Source organism: Bombus affinis, chromosome 4, assembly GCF_024516045.1.
Source record: "Bombus affinis isolate iyBomAffi1 chromosome 4, iyBomAffi1.2, whole genome shotgun sequence".
NCBI classification, from domain to species: Eukaryota; Metazoa; Arthropoda; class Insecta; order Hymenoptera; family Apidae; genus Bombus; species Bombus affinis.
The window spans coordinates 6,719,497-6,742,070 of NC_066347.1; the positions used below are offsets into that span (position 1 = coordinate 6,719,497).

The following is a 22,574-nucleotide window of genomic DNA, read 5'->3' on the forward strand; positions in this document are numbered from 1 at the left end:
GCTGGGATTCCAGGCTTTTGACAGAATCCAACGTGTATAAAGTATAAAGTGAAGCGTGGATAAAACTTATGTAGTTGTATTAAAAGTTTTGTTGCAATAGCAAGTGAATGAATTAAAAGTTTTAAAGTGTTTGTGTTACAACTTAGTAAGGATATTTTCCACGTAATACACGAATTATTTTATCGGTACAACAATATGTAAGTTGTGTTCCATTATCATTTATGTTAACCTTGTAAACATAAATGTACTCACTATTTTATTAATTTTTTTATCCTTGTTTTTCCTAAATTTTCATTAATATCTTATTTCTATTTAAGAAATGTAAGTTTCTAGTGTAATTTGTATTTATTATATCTTTTAACAGGTCATATAATTAGAAGTTTAACAAAAACATAATATTCTTAGTATATTTATCCATCTTTAATATATGTAATTTAAATATATTCAATTTATTTGTTTTTAAGAAGTTTTATTTTATTCGATTATTAATCTTTATATAAACTTTTAAAACTTTGTTTTGTTAATGTAATGTAATATAGTTTCTTAAAAATAAAGAATATAAAATTAAAAAATTATTGCAGAAAATACATTCAAAATGAATAGTTCAGTATTATTAACGTTCTTTATTATTCTTGGAGTGGTATATACTATCACAGCTTTGAAAAATGATGAATGTGAAGGTAAATTAATATTTTATTTATTGTTTGTATACTATTTAATTTTATCACTTTTCTAAATTTGATAATATTTTAGTATGTATAAATACCGTGGAAAGGTTTGTGAATACTTTAAGTGAAGATGTGAAAAAAGATACAAAAAAGATCGAAGCAGCATTTAAAGACTTTTGTAAAGATACTAAATCTAAGGAAAACAGATTCGTAAGTATTTATAATAATACGCTGTTGCTATAAACATTAGAATGTAATAAGCAATTTATAATTATATTAATTGAATTTTTCTTTTTATTTTGTTAGTGTTATTATTTAGGTGGTTTGGAAGAATCTGCCACAGGTATTTTAAGTGAATTAAGTAAACCTATATCTTGGTCTATGCCTGCAAATAAAGTATGTGAAAAATTGAAGAAGAAGGATTCCCAAATATGTGATTTGAGATATGGTATGTTCGTTTTTAATTAATTCTATGTTTATGAATAATTTGAATTATCAAATTAAATTATTTTTCTAATTTTTAATGTATGATATTCTCATTTAATTTCAGAGAAACAAATTGATATTGATACTGTTGATTTAAAAAAGCTTAAAGTACGTGATTTGAGGAAAATCTTGAGTGACTGGGATGAAACATGTGATGGTTGCATAGAGAAAACAGATTTTATTAAACGAATTGAAGAACTGAAACCCAAATATTCTCATAATGCAAACTCAGAACTCTGAAAAGTGTTCAACACTGTAGATAAATTATTATGTTAGTATGGCTAAGCTTTGGGGTATTCTTTTTTACAAAATAATTAATGGTATTTATGTTTCTTTATTCTGAATAATTGTATAAGAGTAATTTTGTATAATTCCTTTATGATATTTCTAACAGCCAGTATACATATGCATTTAAATTTCAGTTGATAATATTGAATTATATTTAATTCTGTAATATCTTGGACATAGGTCTAAGAAATTAAAAATGTTAAGCAGTGAAAATTTGTTAAGAAAGGATGATTCCTTTTAGTATAGCCATGCTAATACAAATTAAAATATCATGAAAGGTGCTCCGTTTTTATCACACCAACGTTAGACAAATATAAATAACTCAAATTTTTCATACAACAAATTATTTTCATGTTTTTATCTTTCATTGCTCTTCCTCAACTATTCTGATACTGTGCGTTTATACATGTATAAATCCTATTTATATCAAAAAGCCATGTACTATATAAACAGATATGTATTTGTGATGAATTATCAATAATGTGTTGTTATACATATTTATTTTTTTCTTTTTACATCAAAAAATCATAACTAACTCCTAACTTCTACAACATATTTCTCTCAATATTTTTTAACAATTGTATACAACAATACATTACCTTTTCAGACCACAAAAACATTTAATTTTATCATCTAATTTAGATAGTAGAATTAGAAATTTGTCAAGTGTTCAGTATTAAAGATTCATTAGTAACAATTTGTCAAAGTTAGTTCTAGTTTGATTTCCAATTATAGTTAATCCTAAGTACGTAGAATATTTGATGTGTAACATTGAAATTTATTGATAGAACATTATCTCTCTTGTACAGTAACATTGTTTTGTGAAAATATACTTATGAGATGTAAAATGATAAGGTATCAAATCTTAAAGATTTAATAATTGTGGTCATTTAATAAAAAAATTAGTAAATAAATTTGCTATATTATTTTATCTTTGTATGTAAAGTTTATATTGCAGCTATATGAAGCTATATTGATGTTTTTTTTATTAATTATTACAATTCGGTAAATCACTCCAATGTCCGTCGGCCTTACATGTAATCAATCCTTGCTTTTTACCACTAGGACATACATATGTTAATTGATCCTGATACAAATAAGAACGACCACGAATTGTTGCACCAAATGGAAGTTTTGGTTTATTACACGAAAGTCCTATAAATGTTAATTAATCAAGAAAGGATGATACAGTATTATATATTATGTAATATTGAACTTACTTGAACATCTACTATATATTCTGGACCATTTCCCATTTGCAAGACATCTTACATTTCCTTGACCAAGCATTTGGTATCCAGGTATGCATTCGTAAGTAATTGTATGACCAAATGTAAAGTTTACTGCTTCGATATTATCTTCTTTTAAAACTGCATTTGCAACTTTAGGTGGTTTTTGACACATTACAGCTAAAATAAATGTTTGTTCAAACTTTTGAGTAAAAATCGTTGAAAATATTTGTGACAGAACTTACGTTTACAAAAAGGAATAGTAGTCCAAGTATTATTTGGAAGACAAACAGATTTTTCATTGCCTTTAAGAATATAGCCTTGATGACATCTGAATGTAATAGTGCTATTAACAGTTCTTGTATAATTTGTCTCGATAATGTAACTGTATTCTGGAACCTAATAGTAATCTAATATTAATTTCATAGTTAAAAATTATATTTGTTTCTGAAAATAATTATATTACTTACTGTTATCAAATCACACATAAATTTCTGACAAATTCTATCAATTCCATTATTAACCAAGAGCTTATTGATGGTGTCATTTAATAATATATTGTTATTTATTTGCCATTTACCATGCTCATTACAAAACCAAGTTAAATCAGAAATAGAATCTTGAATGTTTGCATTACTCAATTGAATTTCTCCATTGTTGCAGCTAAAGACTATCCTTTTCATATAAGTATGACCTTCTACAAAATACTTTAGATTCTCATAAGTACCATTATATGGCCCTTTGCCACCCAATTTTTTATTCTGATCACTTTCCCAAGTAGCAGTATGATTATTTGAGTTTGTTTCTTCATGAAGGATTTGAAGAAGTGGATGACTTAAGATGGGACATTCTTGAGGTTCGCAAGACGATAACGTGGATGACCATTCTTCATCGTCTGTACAAATTCTAAAGTTATCACCGACTAATTTATATCCTACATCGCATTTTATTAGAATTTCAGAACCAATGGCAAATTGATCCTTTAAACTTTGATTTCTTCCGACACCATCGTCTCTTGATGTAATTCCTATATTCGTATTGTTAGACCCCATTTCTGTTTTTAAAAGTTCAATGGTATCATTGTTTTGTGTTTTAAACAATAACTTTCCATTATCCACGATGTCGGGCCACGGACACTTTAAAGGTACACAATCAGGAACAAATCCAATCCAAGTACCATTTTCCGTACATTGAAGCTTAAATTCGCTCAACAAATTATGATTGCCCTCAAACTTATACCCCGGATAGCAAGAATATCCAACAATATCGTTAAGATCGTAGTCCTTCTCGAGCGTGTCATTAATCGCTTGTAAATCAAATTTTGTGGCAGAAGTTTCGTGTAGATCTCTCGAATTTGAAGAAATTATGTATCCGTAATTAATTCTACGTAAATATTATGAAAAACTGTTTATTTATTATAAAATTATGATAATGTAGTATGAAATTATAGTAATTTTCTTTACTATGTCTCTTACCTTTTTGGTGGTGGACATTTATAAGGCAAGCAGGAAGGCCTTTCATGATCCCATTGTCCAGATTCCAAACATGTTAAAAGTTTTTCCCCTTTTACATGAAATCCAACATCACACTTGAATTCGATTTGCTGCCCTACCTATGAATAATACTTAATAAAAATTCCGCTCTTTTTTACACAATATTTGTAAATGAATCATACCTGTAGAATGGAAAGATCATCCCTTTCATATTCTTCTATCACGTACTCGATGTCCCCGTGCTCTGGAGCCAATAAATTTTTGCATGTTTTTCCTGTTATAGACAATTGTTAAGAATTAAAAGTAAATAATTAATGAATATTAATATTTTACTTCTATGATATTAAAATGTATTGTCTCGAAAGTGTACAATCTTTACCTATACAAACTGGAGGTAATCCGCTCCATTTTCCATTGGCATTACAAATTCTACGGGGGTTTCCTCGAAGTTCATAACCGATCAAACAAGAGTAATATATTTCATCTCCGAATAGATACGATCTACCTTGTATACGACCTCGAGGGAAGTATCCCGGAAATCCGCATCTTCTTCCTTAAATGAGACACAAATTGTTAAGGTCGAAAAATATTGTATTCCATTCGAAAATTACGTAATTATATAAGAATTTCATAAACTTTCAATTTATACAAAATCAACTATTATTTTCAGATGAAGAAAATGTTCTTTTATATTTAATATTTCATGATTCATCCAGAAGAAGATGATTAATTAAGTATATAAGTATAACATCACAAAGTATTGCAACTTACTTGCGCAAACGGGTGTATAATATCCTTCCCACTGTCCTTGCTTAAGACACTTCACTGTCAAAGATCGGTATTCCCTACCATGAAATCGCACTACGTAACCACTGTCGCAATGATAGGTAATGTTTGATGCATCTTCGCTGACGTTTATGTTACCTTTAAATGGTACTACGGGTAAAGGACAGCCACGGCAAAATGGAGTGCTCAATATCTAAGAATATCAGGAACAATAAAACATTTATCATAGAATTGTAATAAAAGTACAATCATCAATATTAAGGAATAATTACCGCAACGTCACCGTGCACGTGTTCTTGCATTTGTGCCCATGCAATTACATTACCATGGTATTTTTCACAGGTGTTGAATAAATGTTTGATATCTTTGGCTGCCAACACTGTGCTCCAAATATCTAATAATGTTAGTTTTCCTAAAAACGATTCTAACTCCGAAAATCCTCCTCCGACGCGATCTTGTTCTTGTCCAATTACAAAAGTTCCATTTCCTAATCGGAAGAAGCATTAGTTTTTCTATTTTAATATAATATATTTTTGGTAGGAAGTCTCTTTCATTTCAATATTATCTTTTTGCAGAATATTAGATAGTATTATTTCTTTAACGTTTGGTACCTTGAATGGAACTTCCTTTCGACAAGTAGATGCCATTGTCTCTCAAAAGGCCGTCGATAAAAATATTCCAAGAGCCATTCTCCGATTCCCAGGTGAAACAAACGAAATGCCAATGACCATCGTTTACTTTAATATCGGTTATTACTTTCTCGCCATTGAGATATATTACCAGCCTACAAAATCAAGACAATAATAATTCATGTGAGTCAAATACTTTCTAAATTTTTATTCGGAAGGATATTTCATTACCCGTTATAATCTGTCAAAGTGAATGCATTATCGTAATAACGTGTAGCGTACGACAACACAGTGCCATAATTAAACGTATCTTTCGATTGTAGCCACAAACACGTAGTTAACTAAAATTAATGATAAAATAAAAATAAGTTATTTACATATACATAGTATAATATCATCGTTACATCGTTTAATATCATTTACTACCTTGGAAAGATTTATCGTAGGACCTTTCATACTGATATAATCTGTGGTTCCCGATTTACTAAAGCGTATCGTATAATCGGAGAATAATTCTATAAAGACACGATAAATTATTCAAGAAGAAATTATCAATTAGTAGAAAAAGCTTTTTAATACGCAAGATTATTTTTATTCGTATAAAAATGAATATTCATTAAGACTATACTTTCCAGTCTCGCAATGACGTCCTGTGAATAACATGGGACACGTGCATGTGTAATTGAGAACATTATTTGTGCATTTTCCATTGTTCAAACATGGATTGCTCTCGCAATAATTCATCTCTATAGCGCAATTTTCTCCGGAATAACCATCTATACAGACGCACCTGATAATCAAGAAATTTTTTATTTTTTATTAATGAATGTACAATCCCATATATACATGTGTATATATTCTTATCTTGGTCACCTGTAACTCATTATTGTTGCATTCTCTTCTTCAATATTTATACAATATGAATTTTCGTTACACGGTAACCAATCACAAGGCAATAAATTACAATAGCGACCGAGAAAGCCAGGTCTGCAGAAACATTTCCAAGTGTCGTTAACATTGCGACAAGTAGATCCCTCCATGCAAGGTGAAGGATCGCAATAATCCACAACGATTTCACAAAATTCTCCTAATTTATTAATATATTTTAATTATTATGCATTGATATATTTCTTAAAAATTAATCACTCAATAATAATTATTTTATCATAGTTTGCAAATATACCTTCGAAACCACTTTTGCACTCGCAGGCATAATCATTCTCCGTACTTACACATGTGCCGTTGTTTCGACAGGGATTAATGGTACATTCGTCGATGTACAGCTATATATTTTATTTTAATTATTAATTAATTTATTTCTAATCATACTCTGGTTATTTGAGTAGATAATAATTGCTTTACCTCACAGTTGCTACCTGAATATCCATTTCTGCACGTACAAGAATATCCTATAGTATTGTTCGTTAAACTTTGAATATTACATATTCCTTCGTTCAAACATGGTGAAGAATCACACGGATTTTGGAATGTTTCACATTTAGAGCCTAATCAGTAGTTTTATGTATAATTATATTTCTTATTTCGTACTATGAATGAAGTAAAAATAAATTAAATAATTACCGACATAATAGTCAGGACATTCACAACTAAAACTGTCTTCTTCTTGTATACATTGTCCATTATTGAAACACGATTCTATATCACAGATATTAGTTTCGATTTTGTAAAGAGGTAGACATTCGTTTATACTTTTAGATCCATGATTTCTAGTAGTAGTGTCAGGTGGACACGAAAGACAATGAGTTTGGCCATATTCTGGTTGATAAAATCCAATGTCGCACATTAGGCAAGGTTCAAGAGCTAATCGTATGTTCTGATAACGCTTCTTTTGAGAATAGTATCCTGATTTGCATAAGTCTAAATAAAAAATATATACAAATATTACCTTTATAAAAAAATAATTTTTATGAAAGTGGAGAAAACGAATAATAAAAATGAATTTATATTGAGAGAAGGATTTGTTTATAAAGTACTTACGTATACAATCTTGTAGGGATTTCGAGTGCATTTTTTTCGTCGAAGTGTATTCAGGGCAACGTTTGCAGTTCAATGATCCACTTACGTTTTGATATTCTCCAAGGGAACACGATTGACATCGTTTGGTCGAGGAATTGAAGAAGGTTCCCAAAGGACATTTGACTAAAATTTAAATAAACACGATTATAGAATATTAATAATTCCTAATAGATCAGAGGAAACTCATTGAATTATATTTACCGCAAGTATGTCTTTTTAAGATGCTTCCTGGATTGCAGATTTCCTCAAAATTTTTAAAAATAAGATGCAAATTTAACGCGAGTTTCGCGATTTCTTGATTTGTTCTGTTGTTGAACAAGTTCAATTTCCCAGATTTTGACAACGACTCGAGCTTTTGCCGCAATTTCTCGATTCCTTCTCGTGGATTGTGAAGGTGCTCTTCGATTATTTTTCCTACATTAAACAATATTTTATATACGTAAATGTTCAAGATCTGTTTCATATTCCTTTATTAAAATTTTATCCATGACCAGATTACCTAAAAATTTGAACTTCAATTCAATTTTTTCTTTCTTCTTCCTCAATTTCGTTTTACTTCTATTATCGTTTATTTTAACATTTCGTTTTGATTTTGAGTTAATACCATTCGTTGTCATTATATTAGTTATAAATAATTTAGAAATATCATCGTAGCTAAGTTCTCTTCGTTTTCTTATTACACTGGAATACACTGTATTCGAGGATGGAAGAATCTCCTCGCATTCAGGATCGAAGGTAATGAGGTCGCATTCGATATCGTTTCCACAAATGTCGAGCAATATCGACGTTAAATCGGCGGTAATATATTTGCTCAACTAAATTACATTATAATAAAAATGATTTTATATGAGAAATTATAAAGTTGATAAACAAAAAATTGACAAATACTTACTTCACGGAGTGTCGTTTGGTTGTCACATATATTTGTTGCGTTTCCTTCTAATATAATACTTCCTTCTTGAGATGCACTTTTTGGAATTGTAGACTCTATAGAATGATAAAAAGAAAGAAGATAAAAAAAAGAATTTACGTTATCTCTTATATCTGATTATTTTGTATTAAAATTGTAAATCCTCGATATGATTTATTTGAAGATTTATAAATTGTGTCATATCTGTTAAATCAAACAAAGAAATTGTCACATTTAACAAACCCGAACAATCAGGAATGTAATTTTCTTCAAGCCAATTTGACGTGTTCCCGTTACATTTTAGTAGCAATATATTTTCCACGATTCCAACATTTGGTTCTTCAGACGCGAATCCATATCCCTCTTCGCAAGTTATAGTGCACTCGTTTGTCTCGTTCGTTGATGATGCACTGCATTTGGAGTAACCGTTCAACACCTTTGGAATCTCTTTACAAGCATCTAACCGATAAAAATTAAAACTTGTTTATTTATAATTAATTAAATTAAAGGATATCTTATTTTATGAAGTACAAGCTAATCGTGTTAACGTGGCACCTTTTATAGTAATGTTTAACACGCAAGACACCTTATTATCGTACTTGTCGATGGCATTGTACACTACTTGCGTTAACCCGATAGGAAACGTGTTTTCTCCAGGAAGATAATTTTGTTCTACTTGTACAGGAGTTTTGGAATTGTCGTGAAAACCAGGTTCGTCCCAAGTCACGTTACTTATTCCGATTCTATTATCGGTGTAAAGTATCGGAGGATCTACGCAATGCTCGACCATTGGTGGTTCTTTATCTGCAAAAATTATATTCCTATATTTAAGCAAAATTATTGTAGCTCAATAAAAACAATCATCTTATAGTCGTAATATATTTATATTATAGTCACTGTTATTATATAGGCCTATTGCCTACTAAATAGTCAAGGTTCCAGGAGAGGATTTAGAATTAGGATATGACTTATGTGAATGAAATTAACTTACCAAGAACTTTAACTTTAAATTTACATCTAGCTCTATTTCCAGATGAATCTTGCGTCACATACATTACTGTACGTGTTCCAATCTTTACTTTCCAAGGGAAACTAATGTATGGTTTACTCCATAACACAGGTGATCTATCCACATTGTCAGTCACGTTCGGTATTGTCCAGCTTACACTGGCATATTTCTTTCCTGGAAGGCTCTCAGTGATAATGTCAGGTGGACAGATTATCGAAGGTGGTGTTTTATCTTTGAAAAAAAAGAAGAAAGAAGAAACAAAATAAATTAATGCGATAACTTGAAAAATCACAAGAATTGAAATTCATAAATTTTGGATGTTACATTACCTATGCATCGATTAACAGTTCTACGTTGCGACCAGACTCCAGAACGGCCGCTGCAATGTCTGGAACGTGGACCCTCAAGTACGAAACCCTTTTTACACGTTATAGTGCAGTTCGTCCCAAACGGTAGTTTCTCCGGTCCCGAACAATTTTCAGGCGAAATTTGTCCATTCGCAACTTGTTTCAGAGGTTCACATTTTATCGCTATGAATGATATATACACATATGTAATTAAGTAAGGAAGTAGAATTCAAGTATTTATAAAAAAAAGACTAACAAAGAACTCAAGGGAAATATTAAGGTAAAAGATCTTTATCATATTTATTAATCTTGTAACTATTTTTATTAAGGCTTCCATCCAATCTATGTATATCATCAATCAAATATATCATACTATAATTTAGTATTATCTTTACTCATATTGATGTTTTGCATATATTAATGTTAAGAAAGATTGCAGAATTTACCTGTACACATAGCTTTGAGACCGTCCCATTGCGACAAAGGTAGACAATTGCGAACTTTACTTCCACGAAGTTGATAACCGGTTTCGCATCTGAATTGACAACGAGAGTCGATTGGATACATTGTCGTATCTTCTATGCTCAAATGCTGGTCCTCGTCGTTTTGACAGCGCATTCGTCCATGTGTAGGAACTCGAAGTGCCGGACAGGTTTTCACTGTTTCAGCAATCGTAAGACACGAATGACGAGTTGGAAAAGAAAGGTTTCATAAATGAGTAAAAAAGCTTCAAATATGTAAATTTGCAGTATCGTTTATGTATATTACAATCGAACCAATTACGTTCAATAGAGATGTGCAACGAGACTCACGCAAACATTTCGGTTCGTTCCCGGACCAGTTACCGTCTTTTCCGCAAAGTCGAATACTATCACCCGTCAGGTAGAAACCGATTCTGCATCTTATGCCACAAGCTGCGTGAACGACGTTGCTGCATGCGCTTGCTTTTACCAAATATCCATTTTCCGGTACTCTTAACCGTGGACATGTTATAACTATGAAATAAGAAGAATGGTTGAATATTTGAAATGTGAAAGAAATGCTGTTGAAGTATTTGTTTTTAAGTCTCGCTTGTAATAAAGGCTGGAAAGAATGATAGAACCATTAGGATATCATGGAATCACAAAAGGATACTTTACCTTATCTAAGAAACTTAAATCTTAACTGTTATACGAAATTTAATTATCTCAGTGTAAAAAAAAAAAAAGAAATAAAAGTCTGTCATTAATGATTAATGAACTAGCGATAGATACGACATGAAATAGTTAGGAAGAGCAGATTTAACGTAATTGCCTTCTTTTGCTTTTGAAATACGGACGAAGTTCTTCGCAATCTTGTTTCAATAATACTATCATTTCAAACTTCACTGCAAACGAGCATAATATTTTTGGACAACTTTTCAAGAATTTAGACATTCATTCGCATTAGGAAGAAAAGTAAAAATAATGGACCCACGGTGCAAAAAGCCTCGCGATTTTGTAGCAACCTATAAAAACTTAACCGAGGAAATTCATAAGAGAAACCGCTTACGTATAAAATGGTTTCAGAAGTATGAATGGTTATTAGATGAACACAAGTATGTATATAAAATTTATTATTAAGATTCCTAGCCACTAATAAAGAATTCTTGTTAATTTTGATTTTGAAGGAAATTACAGAAAGAATTAGAGAAATTGTGCGAAGAAAAGCAAACGGTTATTGCCACGGAAACGTTCGAGCGAGAAGAGGGAAAAACTTGTTTGCCAGCTCCGATTACTACTAGCGGCGAGGTATTAATAAAAATTTTAATTTTCATTACCTTACCATAATCAGGTAATAATTACAAAACTATTTTGTTGTACGATGTCTACGATGTTATACAAATTTCTTTAAACTTCTAGACTTTGCTACTTCTAAAATATTTTGTAATTTAAATTCTAAATATACTGTGACTCTCTAATTAAACGAAAAATACACGCTTAATCATTTTAAGTATTAATTAAATTAACATTTCAAAACGTGTATTTTTTTCATAGTACGGTTGGCTCGCATCGAAACCAAAATTTCAATTGGAAATATATGGAGCTTATAGACCGCAATATCCCGATCCTCTTAAAGAAATAACGCCATTATTTGGAAATATGCCTACTCTTCCAGTAGGCATAGGGTATATTTGGTAAAATACAAGACGAATATTTAAATAAAGAGAACGATGAAGTTTCAAGCAATTTAATTGCATCTTCAATTACCCTCGCATTTATTTCCGTCCGTGGTGAATCCGAAAGCGCAAACGCAATCCTCGATGGAAGTTGCAGGTACTTTAACAGTCACCTGATTCGCGTCAGGGCATGATATGCACATCGACGTGAGGTCACCGGAGATTTCTCCAGATGCGTACGTTCCATTTGGGCAAGCTGAAGAAAGATTAAATTAAGTTCGTTAAATGAAACTTGTAAGAGCGTTACGAGTATCATACGACTACCAAATAGCAAAATCTATTATTTAATTATTCTATTATTCTATTCCTTTATTTTAATAAGATTATCGATCTAATGGTGATTAGTTGTTTCTCAGAACTCATAGATAGGTGCAGTCGTCGTATTTCTTAAATTTAACTTGCTATTGTTAATTCATTATTGCTATTTAATTGCTTAGCATCAATACCATTTATATTCTATGATTTAGAGATATATTATATAGTAATATACCTACAATTCGAATTTATTTATTTATCTAATTTTTATTTCAGAATATCAGAGTAATCATTAATGTTATATGTATGTATATCGTGAAAAAATATTATTTAAATATCATTGATTCATTAGTTCTGTGATGATACAGCAATCATAGATAATACAACGTAATGAAAATTGAGATTGTCTTTATCGAAGAAAAGATATCGCATAAATACAGAGAAATTCCTATTATCGATAATCTTACGGTGACAAGAACCCTGAAAACCGGAGCCAAAATATCCCGCGGGGCAAATGCAAGCGTAATGTCCGGTCACAGTGCCGCAGGCGCAGGTTGCGGAATTATCGCAGCAATTTCGTTCGTTTCCGACTTCGCTGATATTTCTGCATAAGAGATTACAATTATCTGGATACGTCACTGGTATGTATTTGCCTGCTTTCAAATCTGTAACAGCGGAAACGGGACGAGCTCACATTAGATAAAGTACTTTACGTTCATTTGCATAAATAAACAATCGTGTCTCATCGAGTTCATTGTTTCTTTATTTGTTTATTATACACGACAGATTGCAAATTATCTTTAAGATTTCCTTAAAGATTAATGTATTAAACATTTCAATAAATATTTTACCAAATATCAATTTATTCATTAAATATTTGGATAAGAACTTCATTTTTCAAACTTCTGTTCAAATTTGTTTAAATTTCATACTTACCGCGATGCAAAGCTCGTCGTACTAGAGCCTCGAATTCCACGAAACTATCGAGGAAATAGCTGTACGTGTCTCCAGGAGAGCTGGCTATGTCGTGCAGTTCGTCAACGTTTCCTGTTCTTATTCCGAATGTGAATACCGTTGCACCTGCAGTTTTCAGAAGGTTCGCCGCGGGTCGTGGATCGCCCCCATTGCTAAATCCATCGGTTATAAGAAACACTGCCTTCTTTGCATTCACTCTACCCTTCTCGAGTATTCTCTAGTAAATTGTATTAAACATTTCAAAACATTTTTGGATCTTATAAATTTAATATCATCTTGAATTTAGTTTCTGTTTATATCTGCGAACAATTCCTAACATCATATCTTTTATCTAGTTTATAACAATAAAAAGTTATACATTGCAATTTATTAAGAAATATAATGTAAACTCGAAAACTGATATCTAAAACTATTTCATAGCGAATGAGTGTAAGATAAGTGTTAGTAAAAAATGAAAGTAGGCAGCTTACAAGAGCTTCCAAAAGCGCGCCTCGCGTGTACGTTCCACCACCAGTGTAATTAATATTATTTAATTGCTTATTCAATAAGTAACACTTGTTATTATTGTCATTACTATGAGATATTTGATCTACGTTACGTCTGATGTGTCTTCTTCCACCAAACGTTACGATCGCTACTGTAGTCGTAGAAGGCTCCACAGAAAAGTCGGCCAAAAGATGTTTTACAAAGTTTAATTCGCTGTGAAAATTTTTTAAGCCAACCGATCCTGAAGCGTCAACGAGAAACACCAGTTCCACCTGGTAAAAATCTTACGTTAAATTAAAATCATTGCTCGTCGCTGCGAAAAAAGTTTAACGTTAATAGCGCTATTAAGATTTATTAAATTCTACGAATTTCATTTAACAGATATTGTTCATTAACGCTAATTAATATTTATTGAACTTTATTCAATCTTAATTACGATCCTAAATTTGCAAATATTTATTTAGGATTTTGAATTCAAAGAAGATTTTATGAACTTCAACGAGTACATTATTATTTATATGTACATTATTTATTTGTAAAATTTCCCATTACCTGATCGGTCTCGTTCCTCAAACGATCGATGTTAGCTTTTAAAAGGCGCGACAAAGCATCAGCTTTTTCTCTGAACGGTTTCTGAAGCTGATTTTTCAAGCTGGTATTTAATTCGTACCGATCTGTGCTTCTCTTATCTTTGAAATTAAACTCATTTTTTTCAGACACTCTAAAATTCTGCAATCCTATGTCGAGTCGGCTAATCTCGCCGAAAAATGCGATCGTAGTTAGCAAACACAGTGACAACCAAATTAACGTGCATATTTTCACGATTGGACTGATCATGTTAGCATATAACATTCACATAAAGTTTGTAACATTTATCTTTCAAGACATATCTCACGGGTCTCAAAAATATTAAATTCTTTTACGTCGATAAAATCAATACAGCGCTTTGAATTTACTCGTAATTTTTTTACAGAATTTCTTCTTTCGACGCTTGCACATATCATACTATTATAATTAATATCTATGTATACTTCTTGTTTAATTTACCAAATATTGATGATAACTATAAATTTGGAACAACGAGAGTATTTCGATTTCTCAAAACAATAATTTGTCAAATTATAACAAATATGTGTAATACAAGTAATCGATTATAATTACCGATTTGTTTTTATCGTTAATTAGATTTACTAAGAGAACGCAATGTTCGAGAACACAATGAAAAGATCGAAAGATCAACTGTCGATACTTTAAGCTGAACTGCTACTAGTTGTAAACGAGCATCTAAATCGTGTCCGAGCTTTGAAAAGTTGAGAACAAGGGACTCTCTGTTCAACTTGTACGGTGCACACGTGTTCATATTCATCGAGTGATCTTGACGGATGCCCGATTTATTAACAAATCCAATCGGACTGCCTTACATGTCAATCAGCGCTGTAAATTAGAACAAACAGTGGCAGAAATAACAAATAGATCATGATCGCGTTAAAAGAGCGCCGCGAATATTATCACGTGCGATTCTGCACAATTTTCAGGCACTCTTATTTGAATCGATTCGTATTATTCCACGCGATGCATATTTTACAATCAAATTATGTAACATTTAACATGTAACATTACGTAATGTAACATATGTAACATATAACGCATGTAGGTTACCAAGCAAGCTGAAGTGGCAGGGCTACCGAAGAATATTAGAAAATTCGTTTTATGCACACTGTCAGAACTGGTGCAGATATTATTTCGCTACTTTAAATTTGAGATGCATAAAATTACAACAATGTACAATAAAACGAGCGTTAATTATTCTGATACAGAATCATTTGCTTTAACTTACCTTTTGCGATAAGGTCGAAAGTACAACATCCTTACGTTCCAATAAACAACGATCATAATGTCGCCTTATAATTCTTCTAAGCATCTAAATTAGATCTAGTTAACGTTGATCTTCTTCTTACGCTTCAATAGATAACATTCTAACGCAGACAGAGGCGTTCAATGTAACTTGAAAAATCTGGAGGATGTTAAAAAGATTCGAGAAAGATGAATAATTTCTCGCAACAGATAAGGTACACTATGAATATGTTGCGTAAAATTTTCTAAGCGACGTATGTTACACAGTTCGGTCTTAACGTGTCTATGATAGCGTTCGAGGAAGGGTGTCATGTTTATGTCACGTGTAGGAGAAATGTTGAACGGTGGACCGCGGCAGCAGCATGTGAGGTCAGAAAAAGGCTTACAGTTTCCGTGTGACCCGCATACATATCGCATCAATGCGACGTAAATTGATTTTTCTGGCTGGGATATATCGCGAGAGACCACGCGCGCACATCGACCGGCAACGATCGTACAATGATTTAAAGTACTCGGTGTTTTCGCGGCTTCATTGTCACATTTTCCATTATTTTATCGCGCCTCAGATAACGAGCATCCTCTAAAGACAAGCGAAACTAACTCTGCCCCCCCCCCCCCCCCGCCCCCGATTACCAATTTTGCGTTGTTTACACGGATTTCCAAGTGTTACGACATAATTATCGACATTTCACTTCTGCATGAATACGTCTCGTTCTATTTTTGGTAGTCGATGAGACGATCTTCTCCGACGATTTCTGCCTCGTCAAAGATTCCTGAACACGGTTCTGTGGAAGAAAGTGAACGAATAATTATGTCGATCTCGATTGTGATCACATTAATAATGATGATGATGATGATGATAGTCGGAAGTTGCGAAGCTTACGAGAAGGATGGAGTCCTCCGGTTGTTGGATATCCCCCGTCATTTCCGCCAATCGAAGGAACAACAAGAGAACCGAGGACATATGGAGCAATGTCGTGCCACGAATCTCCGGAAGGAACAGTTGGGACACGTGAACGTGTTCGCATTTTTGGATCCCTCCTGGTATTACAGCTACAGGCAAGCAATCATGTAAGATGTTGATGGAATGATCAGTATGTTCTATCGATAGTTTTAGTAACACTTATTATTGTAGATTAGATGCGTCTAATTTGTATTCGTACTCACATGAAATTTCACATTCGTTTATTTACTATTTACTTTACTTACTACTTTTGATTTGTTTAATTCTTCATTTAATAACTTCTAATAAATTGCACTTTGCGCAGACTTAGTTCAATTTAGTTTCAAATCTGAATCTGAAATTTTTAAGAGACACGAATTAAATGTAAAGTTCGTTGAAGTGACACTTGTAAAAATCATTTGGTACAAGGTTGGGATTATTGAAGAAGCGATTAGACACGTCCGGTTTTTCGAATATCTTGTTCTTCATGGTGACACCGCCGTCAGATTTGCCGGAAGACAGCACGGAGAACAATATAGAGATAAAAGCGTGGAGGGAAATATCTAAAAATATACAGGATTCCGAGTACTTCTTCGACTTAGAAGAATCGTTGTTCGCTGACGTTGAGAACAAGAAAAAGGACATAATTTTTCTTCAAGACACTTCCGAGTTGGGTATCTGGAAAAGTTTTTATGCATCGAAAGACGAAGTAATCATTATCGATCGGTGAGCATTTAATACGATCAATTTACAATCGTAGAAATTTTGTTAGGTAGAACACGATTTCTTTAATATTAACTCATCTCATAATCTCACGGAAGAAAAAAATATTTGTTGAAATACAAAATTAAATCAGCTTTTACTAAAATAGAAATATGTTTAGAAAATAACAAAATATGTTTGAAAAATTCATCTTGCTTTTACAAATTTTATTAAAATATGAATTAAATGTCAATAATTTCATAAAATGTTATTGCAGCTGCGGTAAAGTAACTTATCAGATCATAGTACCCTGGAGTATACTATACTTCCCTTACGTTAAAGCGGCCATTCTTTCCACGTACAACGATGATCCATGTGGTCCTTGCTATGTAAGCAGAATTCGATAAATTTTCCAATAATAATATTGCGATCTTTTTTAATCTTTAATCTAATCTAGTCGAAAAAAGAACGCACAAATATATATAAAAAAATTATTTAATTGCTAAATAGGAACAATCAACGATAGGACGCGATTCAGTGGAATACGAGGAATACCTTTTAAAAGCTATCAATTCAGATGAAATAAAGATAGATAAAAATCTTGATACGCGTACAGAAAGAGTATTTACCGATTTAAAGACTAGCAATATATCCTCAGAGGAATTAAAAGAAATTGAAGATGATAAAAATACCAGTACCGTTGTTCCTTTTAATCCAAGCAATAATGGAAGTACGGTTTATGATATCACAACTGAGTCGTCAACGGTACGGACTACAGAAAATATGAAAAACGATGACAATGTACGAGACAACATTCTTTTTACCGATAAGAATATTGAAATAACTTCTGAAATACCATTGGAACAAGAACAAACTCAGATACCGACTATAATATCAAACTTCGCGACGACCGAAGTATACAGTGAAGCGCAAGATTGTATCTTTTCCAATAAGCACGTAAATGGTAATAACAACTTTTCCACGAGTAACGACTCAAATACCGATTTGACAAGAAATCACGAAGATCTTCAAATTGAATCAAATATTAGTTTAGAAGATGTGAAAATGAAAGAACAAGAAGGTATTAAATATCAAATATCATCATAATTGATATTGAATTTTCAATATTATATTTTCAATTTTCAATATTGAATTCGCTTTTTATTTGCTTATATTAAAATATGTATAACTTATATAGTATATAAGATATATATAGAACATATCATTTTTTCTTTTCACAAATCTTTATTTCTCACGTTATTTAACAGTAAGTAAGAATACTGAGCCACAAAGTCCAAACGACGAGAATATGCCTTTACGTATTATATTATACGCTCCGCATTTACATGAAGAAAATGGAACATTCAAAAAATATACACACTTAGTTCTAAAAACAGGAAGTCCTGATTATCATGATCATTTTAATAGTAAAAGTACAACTTCTGATCAAGAGGTATGGTATGCACAGTAAATACAATAAGTTTCTTCTAACAGTATATTGGACCCGTTTTAATTGTTGAAAACGATAAGCCAGCAGCATTAAAAAGGTCAGAATCAACGATATTAGACAATAAAACGTTGGCTCAATTCGTGCACAGTGTAGACGAGAGTCCAGGAATATATGGAGAAATAGCAAATTATTGGCAAACTATCGACGAAGATGAACTCAATAATAAAGACGAAAATACAGAGTATACAGATTACGACTACGCTACGGTAATAATACTTAAAAATTCTTTTCAGAGCATTTTTCATTTACAATTAAAGTTTTATAAAATATTCTAGGCAGAGGATACAGAAAGTAATACTAATGATGCTTTCGATAATGAAAGCAGTGTATTAAAACCAGGCGATATCGATTCAACTGATTCAGACATGAATATTACAAATAACAATGATTTGGATGATTTTATGCAACGAAGATTAATCGAGCATTATAATAAATTATTAACATGGATTTACTATATCATTTGACAAATCAATCACACTTATGACAAATACGAGTATCGTAAAAACATGTCTACACAAGTAATCATAAAGTTGTATAGTTGTAAAATAGACACGGAAATGAATCTCTTATTTATACATCGTTTCACATCTTAAAAACAGCTTCACGTGTAGTGTACATATAAGTATGTATAAATATTTTTATGAACACATAAGGTAGAATCGTGAAGTTTTATTTATAATATTCTAAGTAAGAAAAAACTTTCAAAAACGTTGTTTTTAGAAAGATTTAAGTATATATCATTAAGTATACTCATTTGTAATTTCTTCTGGTTCGCTTACATCGTCCGAGTCTAAACTATTACTATTGCTTGTTGTAGTGGTACTTGAAGTGCTACTTTCTGAATCACTTTCAGAATCAGTATCGCTGCTGTCGCTTGAACTCGAACTACTCGATAACCTATATAAAACATAATTTACATGTGCATTACTAAAAAATGAAGGAAATAATAAGTTTTATAAATCTTCCTTACTGTGCATTTCATCCATGCGTAATGTGCAAATATAATGGCAATTTGTTATTGCTATAAGTTTTATTACTGATGAGTTTACAATTTGATATTCATGTAATTTACCAAAGGAATGTGCATTTTAGAAGTTAGTGTATTATATTAGTATATTTCAGATTAAAATATATATAGAATATGTACAAATATTTATTTCATTTATTAAGAGGTAAACGAGAAAGCTTTGTTAAGGAATATATTCAAAGCAATTCTATTGAAATACTTACAAATACTTTAAAGAATGTTTGTCTTTAATGTAGTATATAGTCTTTGGCCTTTAAAATAAAATCATATAACATAAAGACATATAATATTCTTCAATGAATCCCAGAATTTTCTAAAAGTTACAAAATATTTTGTACATTATACTTACTTATCTTTGTCATTGTCATTAACTGTTAATTCATCCATTTGATCCACTATTTCATGAACAGAATTTTCTATAATAAGATCTTCTTCTTGCACAGAATAAGCTGCTTGCTCTAGCTCTGCTAAGTCAAGTTGCATGTCATCTTTGGAAGGTTGAACCTTAAGAGAAATAAATATACATTAATAAACCCTAAAAAGTTACTCCTTAATATTTATATACTTACATTAGCGATAAGAGATTCCAATGATTCGATTAAAGATTCATTAATCTGTTGTAACCAGATCAGGTAATCTTTTATATACAACTGATTTAATATATATCGCGGTTCACACGAATTGTTAAACAAACTATGTACTTCACAAAAATGTTTTATAATATACTTTTTACCTAAAAATTTATGAAAAAATATTAAGCATAAGAAATAATGTACTAAATGAAATATTGTAAATTAAAAAACCTGTGCTTTGTTCATTACTAACCTAACTTAATTACTTTCTTTACATCTTCAAAAACTTTTTTAGACAAATCCCAATTTCTAAAAAGTGGGTAACATATCGATCTTCTAAAACAAGCTTTTACAACTTCTTCTGCATCAGAAAACTCCTAAAAATATTATTATCAATACATAAGACAATATAATAAAAATAACTATTGATACTTCTGTAAACATTTTACATACATCAAACCAACACAAAGTGGAACTTAATTTATTAATAGTCCAACTACTTTCAACCGTATTTTCTCCTAATGTTGTTCTGTGATTATAGCAACAACCAAATAAAATATCCATTAAACCTAAAAGTAACTTATGTGTTTCTTCATTGTTTAATAAATATTCTTTGTTTGGGAGTTCTTTTAATAAATCTACTTCAGTTTCATTGAAAGAAATATCTTCTTTTTTCAAAGTGTCCCATTCTGCAGGAAATGAGATATATGGTTCTATGCATTCTGGTTGCATAAGATCTGCCAAATAATGTTCCTCGTTAAAATCTGAAATTTCACGTTTCTCTCGCAATTTTCTTCTCTCAGATTGAGGTATTGTATCTGGCATTGGAAGATCTATTATTTCCTTAATCCATGCTGACTGAAATTTAAAGCGAGAAAGTTATATGCCACTACTAGATGTTGTATAGATGTAGGACATATATATATATTAAATATTTTAATGCATTTACCTCAAAAGCAGCTAAAGCTACAGATACTTTATTGGCAAAACCATATTTAGGAGATACAGACAAAAGAGGTACAGTTTCTATAGTATTGTTCTGATGCATGTACCATTCATCTCCATTAGTGTTTTCATTATTTGGTGTAAATTCATGCTCATTTGGTATATCATTAATATCTTCAGAATTTGCTGATGGATTTCCAATTACTTCGATGTTTGGTACAATTGTACCCTTCTTTTTTGGTGGAGCTAATAATGTACTTATCATATCCAAATTTTCAAAATATTCTCCTTTTATCACTTTTGAAAATCTTAAAGAGAAATCTCCTTTTTCGCAATCGTATGAACCAAATGACGAGTCGTTATCTTCAATTTCACCTGGTAGTTTTAACCTAAAAATAGAGAAATTTTATTAAAATAATATTTATAACTATTAAGTACTATTACTTTACCTCAAATAATATGGTGTAGAAAAAAATCTGAAATCTGTTCCATCAACGTAAATCTCCGTGTCTTTGATATTGGCATATGGTGCATGAATGATTATTGCGACTTCTGTGTCAGTTTGAGTTATTTCAAATCGTGGAGTTAACATCTTTGTAATGCACTTAGAAAATGTATTTTATTTAAAATTCTTTCCTCACGTTCTTATAATAAGCGAGTACCATTCATTATCGATACAGACATAAAAGTAAACACATAATATATTAATAAATGCTTTATTATACACTATGGTTATTTATATATCGTATAAGACAAATCTTTAAAGCTTCTATTTGTAATATTATTGTACTGGTTGAAAATGTTCCTAACTCTTCAAATAACTTTGTACACATAAATTCGATTCACTTACAATTTCATTGACGTCTTAGTTTCAGACGAAATCATGTGTTATTGCAATAATAGTTTAACGATAAATATATCGATGTAACTATCGATTTTTAGTTGGTCAAAGATTAACCAAACGCATACTTCACTACATTTGGTAGAGCGGTAGCAGCCATGTGATTAACGTTTCGTAACCTATACGATTTATTATCATGTTGAATGAAATTTTCTAAACAATGTTTGTTATTAATCCAGTTAATATTTAATATTAATAAGAAATAAGTGATTTATATTAAGGTTACTTACATCATTTTCCCCAAAAGAAATATTCTACAAGAGGTATAAATAAACTCACATTTTTAATAAATTATCGATAAAATTATTAAAAACAATCCACTTGT

General features: G+C 31.2%; 4 protein-coding genes across 12 annotated transcripts; 2 read left to right on the forward strand and 2 right to left on the reverse strand.

Moving 5' to 3' along the window:
- Positions 1-11,592, forward strand: LOC126915714 (mesencephalic astrocyte-derived neurotrophic factor homolog). 6 transcript variants are annotated; one of them, XR_007710297.1, is made up of 11 exons: positions 1-197; positions 582-680; positions 754-878; positions 975-1,116; positions 1,219-1,425; positions 2,508-2,743; positions 5,526-5,762; positions 9,647-10,162; positions 10,322-10,555; positions 10,632-11,458; positions 11,541-11,592. XR_007710297.1 is itself a non-coding variant. In XM_050720660.1 (6 exons), exons 2-5 carry the CDS (start codon positions 596-598, stop codon positions 1,392-1,394), a joined length of 528 nt encoding a protein of 175 aa, XP_050576617.1. In that variant the 5' UTR covers positions 1-197; positions 582-595; the 3' UTR covers positions 1,395-1,425; positions 2,508-3,109. The 6 variants fall into 6 exon arrangements, 2 of the variants coding, with proteins under 2 accessions (XP_050576617.1, XP_050576616.1); XR_007710295.1 differs by lacking the exons at positions 10,632-11,458; positions 11,541-11,592 and having other exon boundaries at positions 9,647-9,942; positions 10,049-10,327; XR_007710296.1 differs by lacking the exons at positions 5,526-5,762; positions 10,632-11,458; positions 11,541-11,592 and having other exon boundaries at positions 9,647-10,327.
- Positions 1,221-15,926, reverse strand: LOC126915690 (sushi, von Willebrand factor type A, EGF and pentraxin domain-containing protein 1-like). 2 transcript variants are annotated; one of them, XM_050720582.1, is made up of 34 exons: positions 15,633-15,926; positions 14,957-15,229; positions 14,348-14,858; positions 13,780-14,067; positions 13,271-13,526; positions 12,802-12,999; positions 12,111-12,275; positions 10,695-10,877; positions 10,329-10,541; positions 9,865-10,065; positions 9,518-9,766; positions 9,082-9,330; positions 8,770-8,985; positions 8,509-8,603; positions 8,116-8,431; positions 7,818-8,030; positions 7,578-7,739; positions 7,161-7,457; positions 6,942-7,084; positions 6,763-6,862; positions 6,453-6,666; positions 6,212-6,369; positions 6,006-6,094; positions 5,811-5,920; positions 5,562-5,734; positions 5,223-5,437; positions 4,936-5,143; positions 4,544-4,717; positions 4,347-4,438; positions 4,147-4,283; positions 3,142-4,054; positions 2,917-3,070; positions 2,663-2,851; positions 1,221-2,597 (listed from the first exon to the last, which is right to left on the reverse strand). In XM_050720582.1, exons 3-34 carry the CDS (start codon positions 14,645-14,647, stop codon positions 2,431-2,433), a joined length of 6,837 nt encoding a protein of 2,278 aa, XP_050576539.1. In that variant the 5' UTR covers positions 14,648-14,858; positions 14,957-15,229; positions 15,633-15,926; the 3' UTR covers positions 1,221-2,430. The 2 variants fall into 2 exon arrangements, with proteins under 2 accessions (XP_050576539.1, XP_050576540.1); XM_050720583.1 differs by having other exon boundaries at positions 13,903-14,067; positions 14,348-15,229.
- A 453-nt stretch (positions 15,927-16,379) lies between these two features.
- Positions 16,380-20,655, forward strand: LOC126915699 (uncharacterized). Its single transcript, XM_050720625.1, has 7 exons — positions 16,380-16,720; positions 17,022-17,318; positions 17,572-17,683; positions 17,805-18,375; positions 18,563-18,747; positions 18,825-19,010; positions 19,080-20,655. Exons 1-7 carry the CDS (start codon positions 16,380-16,382, stop codon positions 19,266-19,268), a joined length of 1,881 nt encoding a protein of 626 aa, XP_050576582.1. The 3' UTR covers positions 19,269-20,655.
- LOC126915702 (protein SHQ1 homolog) lies at positions 18,520-22,339 on the reverse strand. 3 transcript variants are annotated; one of them, XM_050720631.1, is made up of 9 exons: positions 22,199-22,339; positions 21,798-21,992; positions 21,353-21,737; positions 20,857-21,261; positions 20,657-20,780; positions 20,401-20,564; positions 20,181-20,335; positions 20,035-20,082; positions 18,520-19,701 (listed from the first exon to the last, which is right to left on the reverse strand). In XM_050720631.1, exons 2-9 carry the CDS (start codon positions 21,938-21,940, stop codon positions 19,545-19,547), a joined length of 1,581 nt encoding a protein of 526 aa, XP_050576588.1. In that variant the 5' UTR covers positions 21,941-21,992; positions 22,199-22,339; the 3' UTR covers positions 18,520-19,544. The 3 variants fall into 3 exon arrangements, with proteins under 3 accessions (XP_050576588.1, XP_050576587.1, XP_050576589.1); XM_050720630.1 differs by lacking the exon at positions 22,199-22,339 and having other exon boundaries at positions 21,798-22,141; XM_050720632.1 differs by lacking the exons at positions 20,035-20,082; positions 22,199-22,339 and having other exon boundaries at positions 21,798-22,141.
- Positions 22,340-22,574: the final 235 nt, after the last annotated feature.

What these genes read in the sequence shown, in the direction of transcription:
- LOC126915702 (XM_050720631.1), bottom strand. Translation starts at nt 21,940, where the DNA reads ATGTTAACTCCACGATTTGAAATAACTCAAACTGACACAGAAGTCGCA. An exon ending in CCACTTTGTGTTGGTTTGAT is followed by an intron (nt 20,781 to 20,856) that starts GTATGTAAAATG and finishes TAATATTTTTAG; the next exon opens with GAGTTTTCTGATGCAGAAGA. An exon ending in AAACATTCTTTAAAGTATTT is followed by an intron (nt 19,702 to 20,034) that starts GTAAGTATTTCA and finishes TGTTTTATATAG; the next exon opens with GTTATCGAGTAGTTCGAGTT.
- LOC126915714 (XM_050720660.1), top strand. Translation starts at nt 596, where the DNA reads ATGAATAGTTCAGTATTATTAACGTTCTTTATTATTCTTGGAGTGGTA. An exon ending in AATCTAAGGAAAACAGATTC is followed by an intron (nt 879 to 974) that starts GTAAGTATTTAT and finishes TTATTTTGTTAG; the next exon opens with TGTTATTATTTAGGTGGTTT. An exon ending in AATATGTGATTTGAGATATG is followed by an intron (nt 1,117 to 1,218) that starts GTATGTTCGTTT and finishes ATTTAATTTCAG; the next exon opens with AGAAACAAATTGATATTGAT.
- LOC126915690 (XM_050720582.1), bottom strand. Translation starts at nt 14,647, where the DNA reads ATGTTATATGCTAACATGATCAGTCCAATCGTGAAAATATGCACGTTA. An exon ending in ATTCAGGTAGCAACTGTGAG is followed by an intron (nt 6,863 to 6,941) that starts GTAAAGCAATTA and finishes TAAAATATATAG; the next exon opens with CTGTACATCGACGAATGTAC. An exon ending in TTATGTGTGATTTGATAACA is followed by an intron (nt 3,071 to 3,141) that starts GTAAGTAATATA and finishes GATTACTATTAG; the next exon opens with GTTCCAGAATACAGTTACAT.
- LOC126915699 (XM_050720625.1), top strand. Translation starts at nt 16,380, where the DNA reads ATGAGACGATCTTCTCCGACGATTTCTGCCTCGTCAAAGATTCCTGAA. An exon ending in GTACAACTTCTGATCAAGAG is followed by an intron (nt 18,748 to 18,824) that starts GTATGGTATGCA and finishes GAAAACGATAAG; the next exon opens with CCAGCAGCATTAAAAAGGTC. An exon ending in CAGATTACGACTACGCTACG is followed by an intron (nt 19,011 to 19,079) that starts GTAATAATACTT and finishes AAAATATTCTAG; the next exon opens with GCAGAGGATACAGAAAGTAA.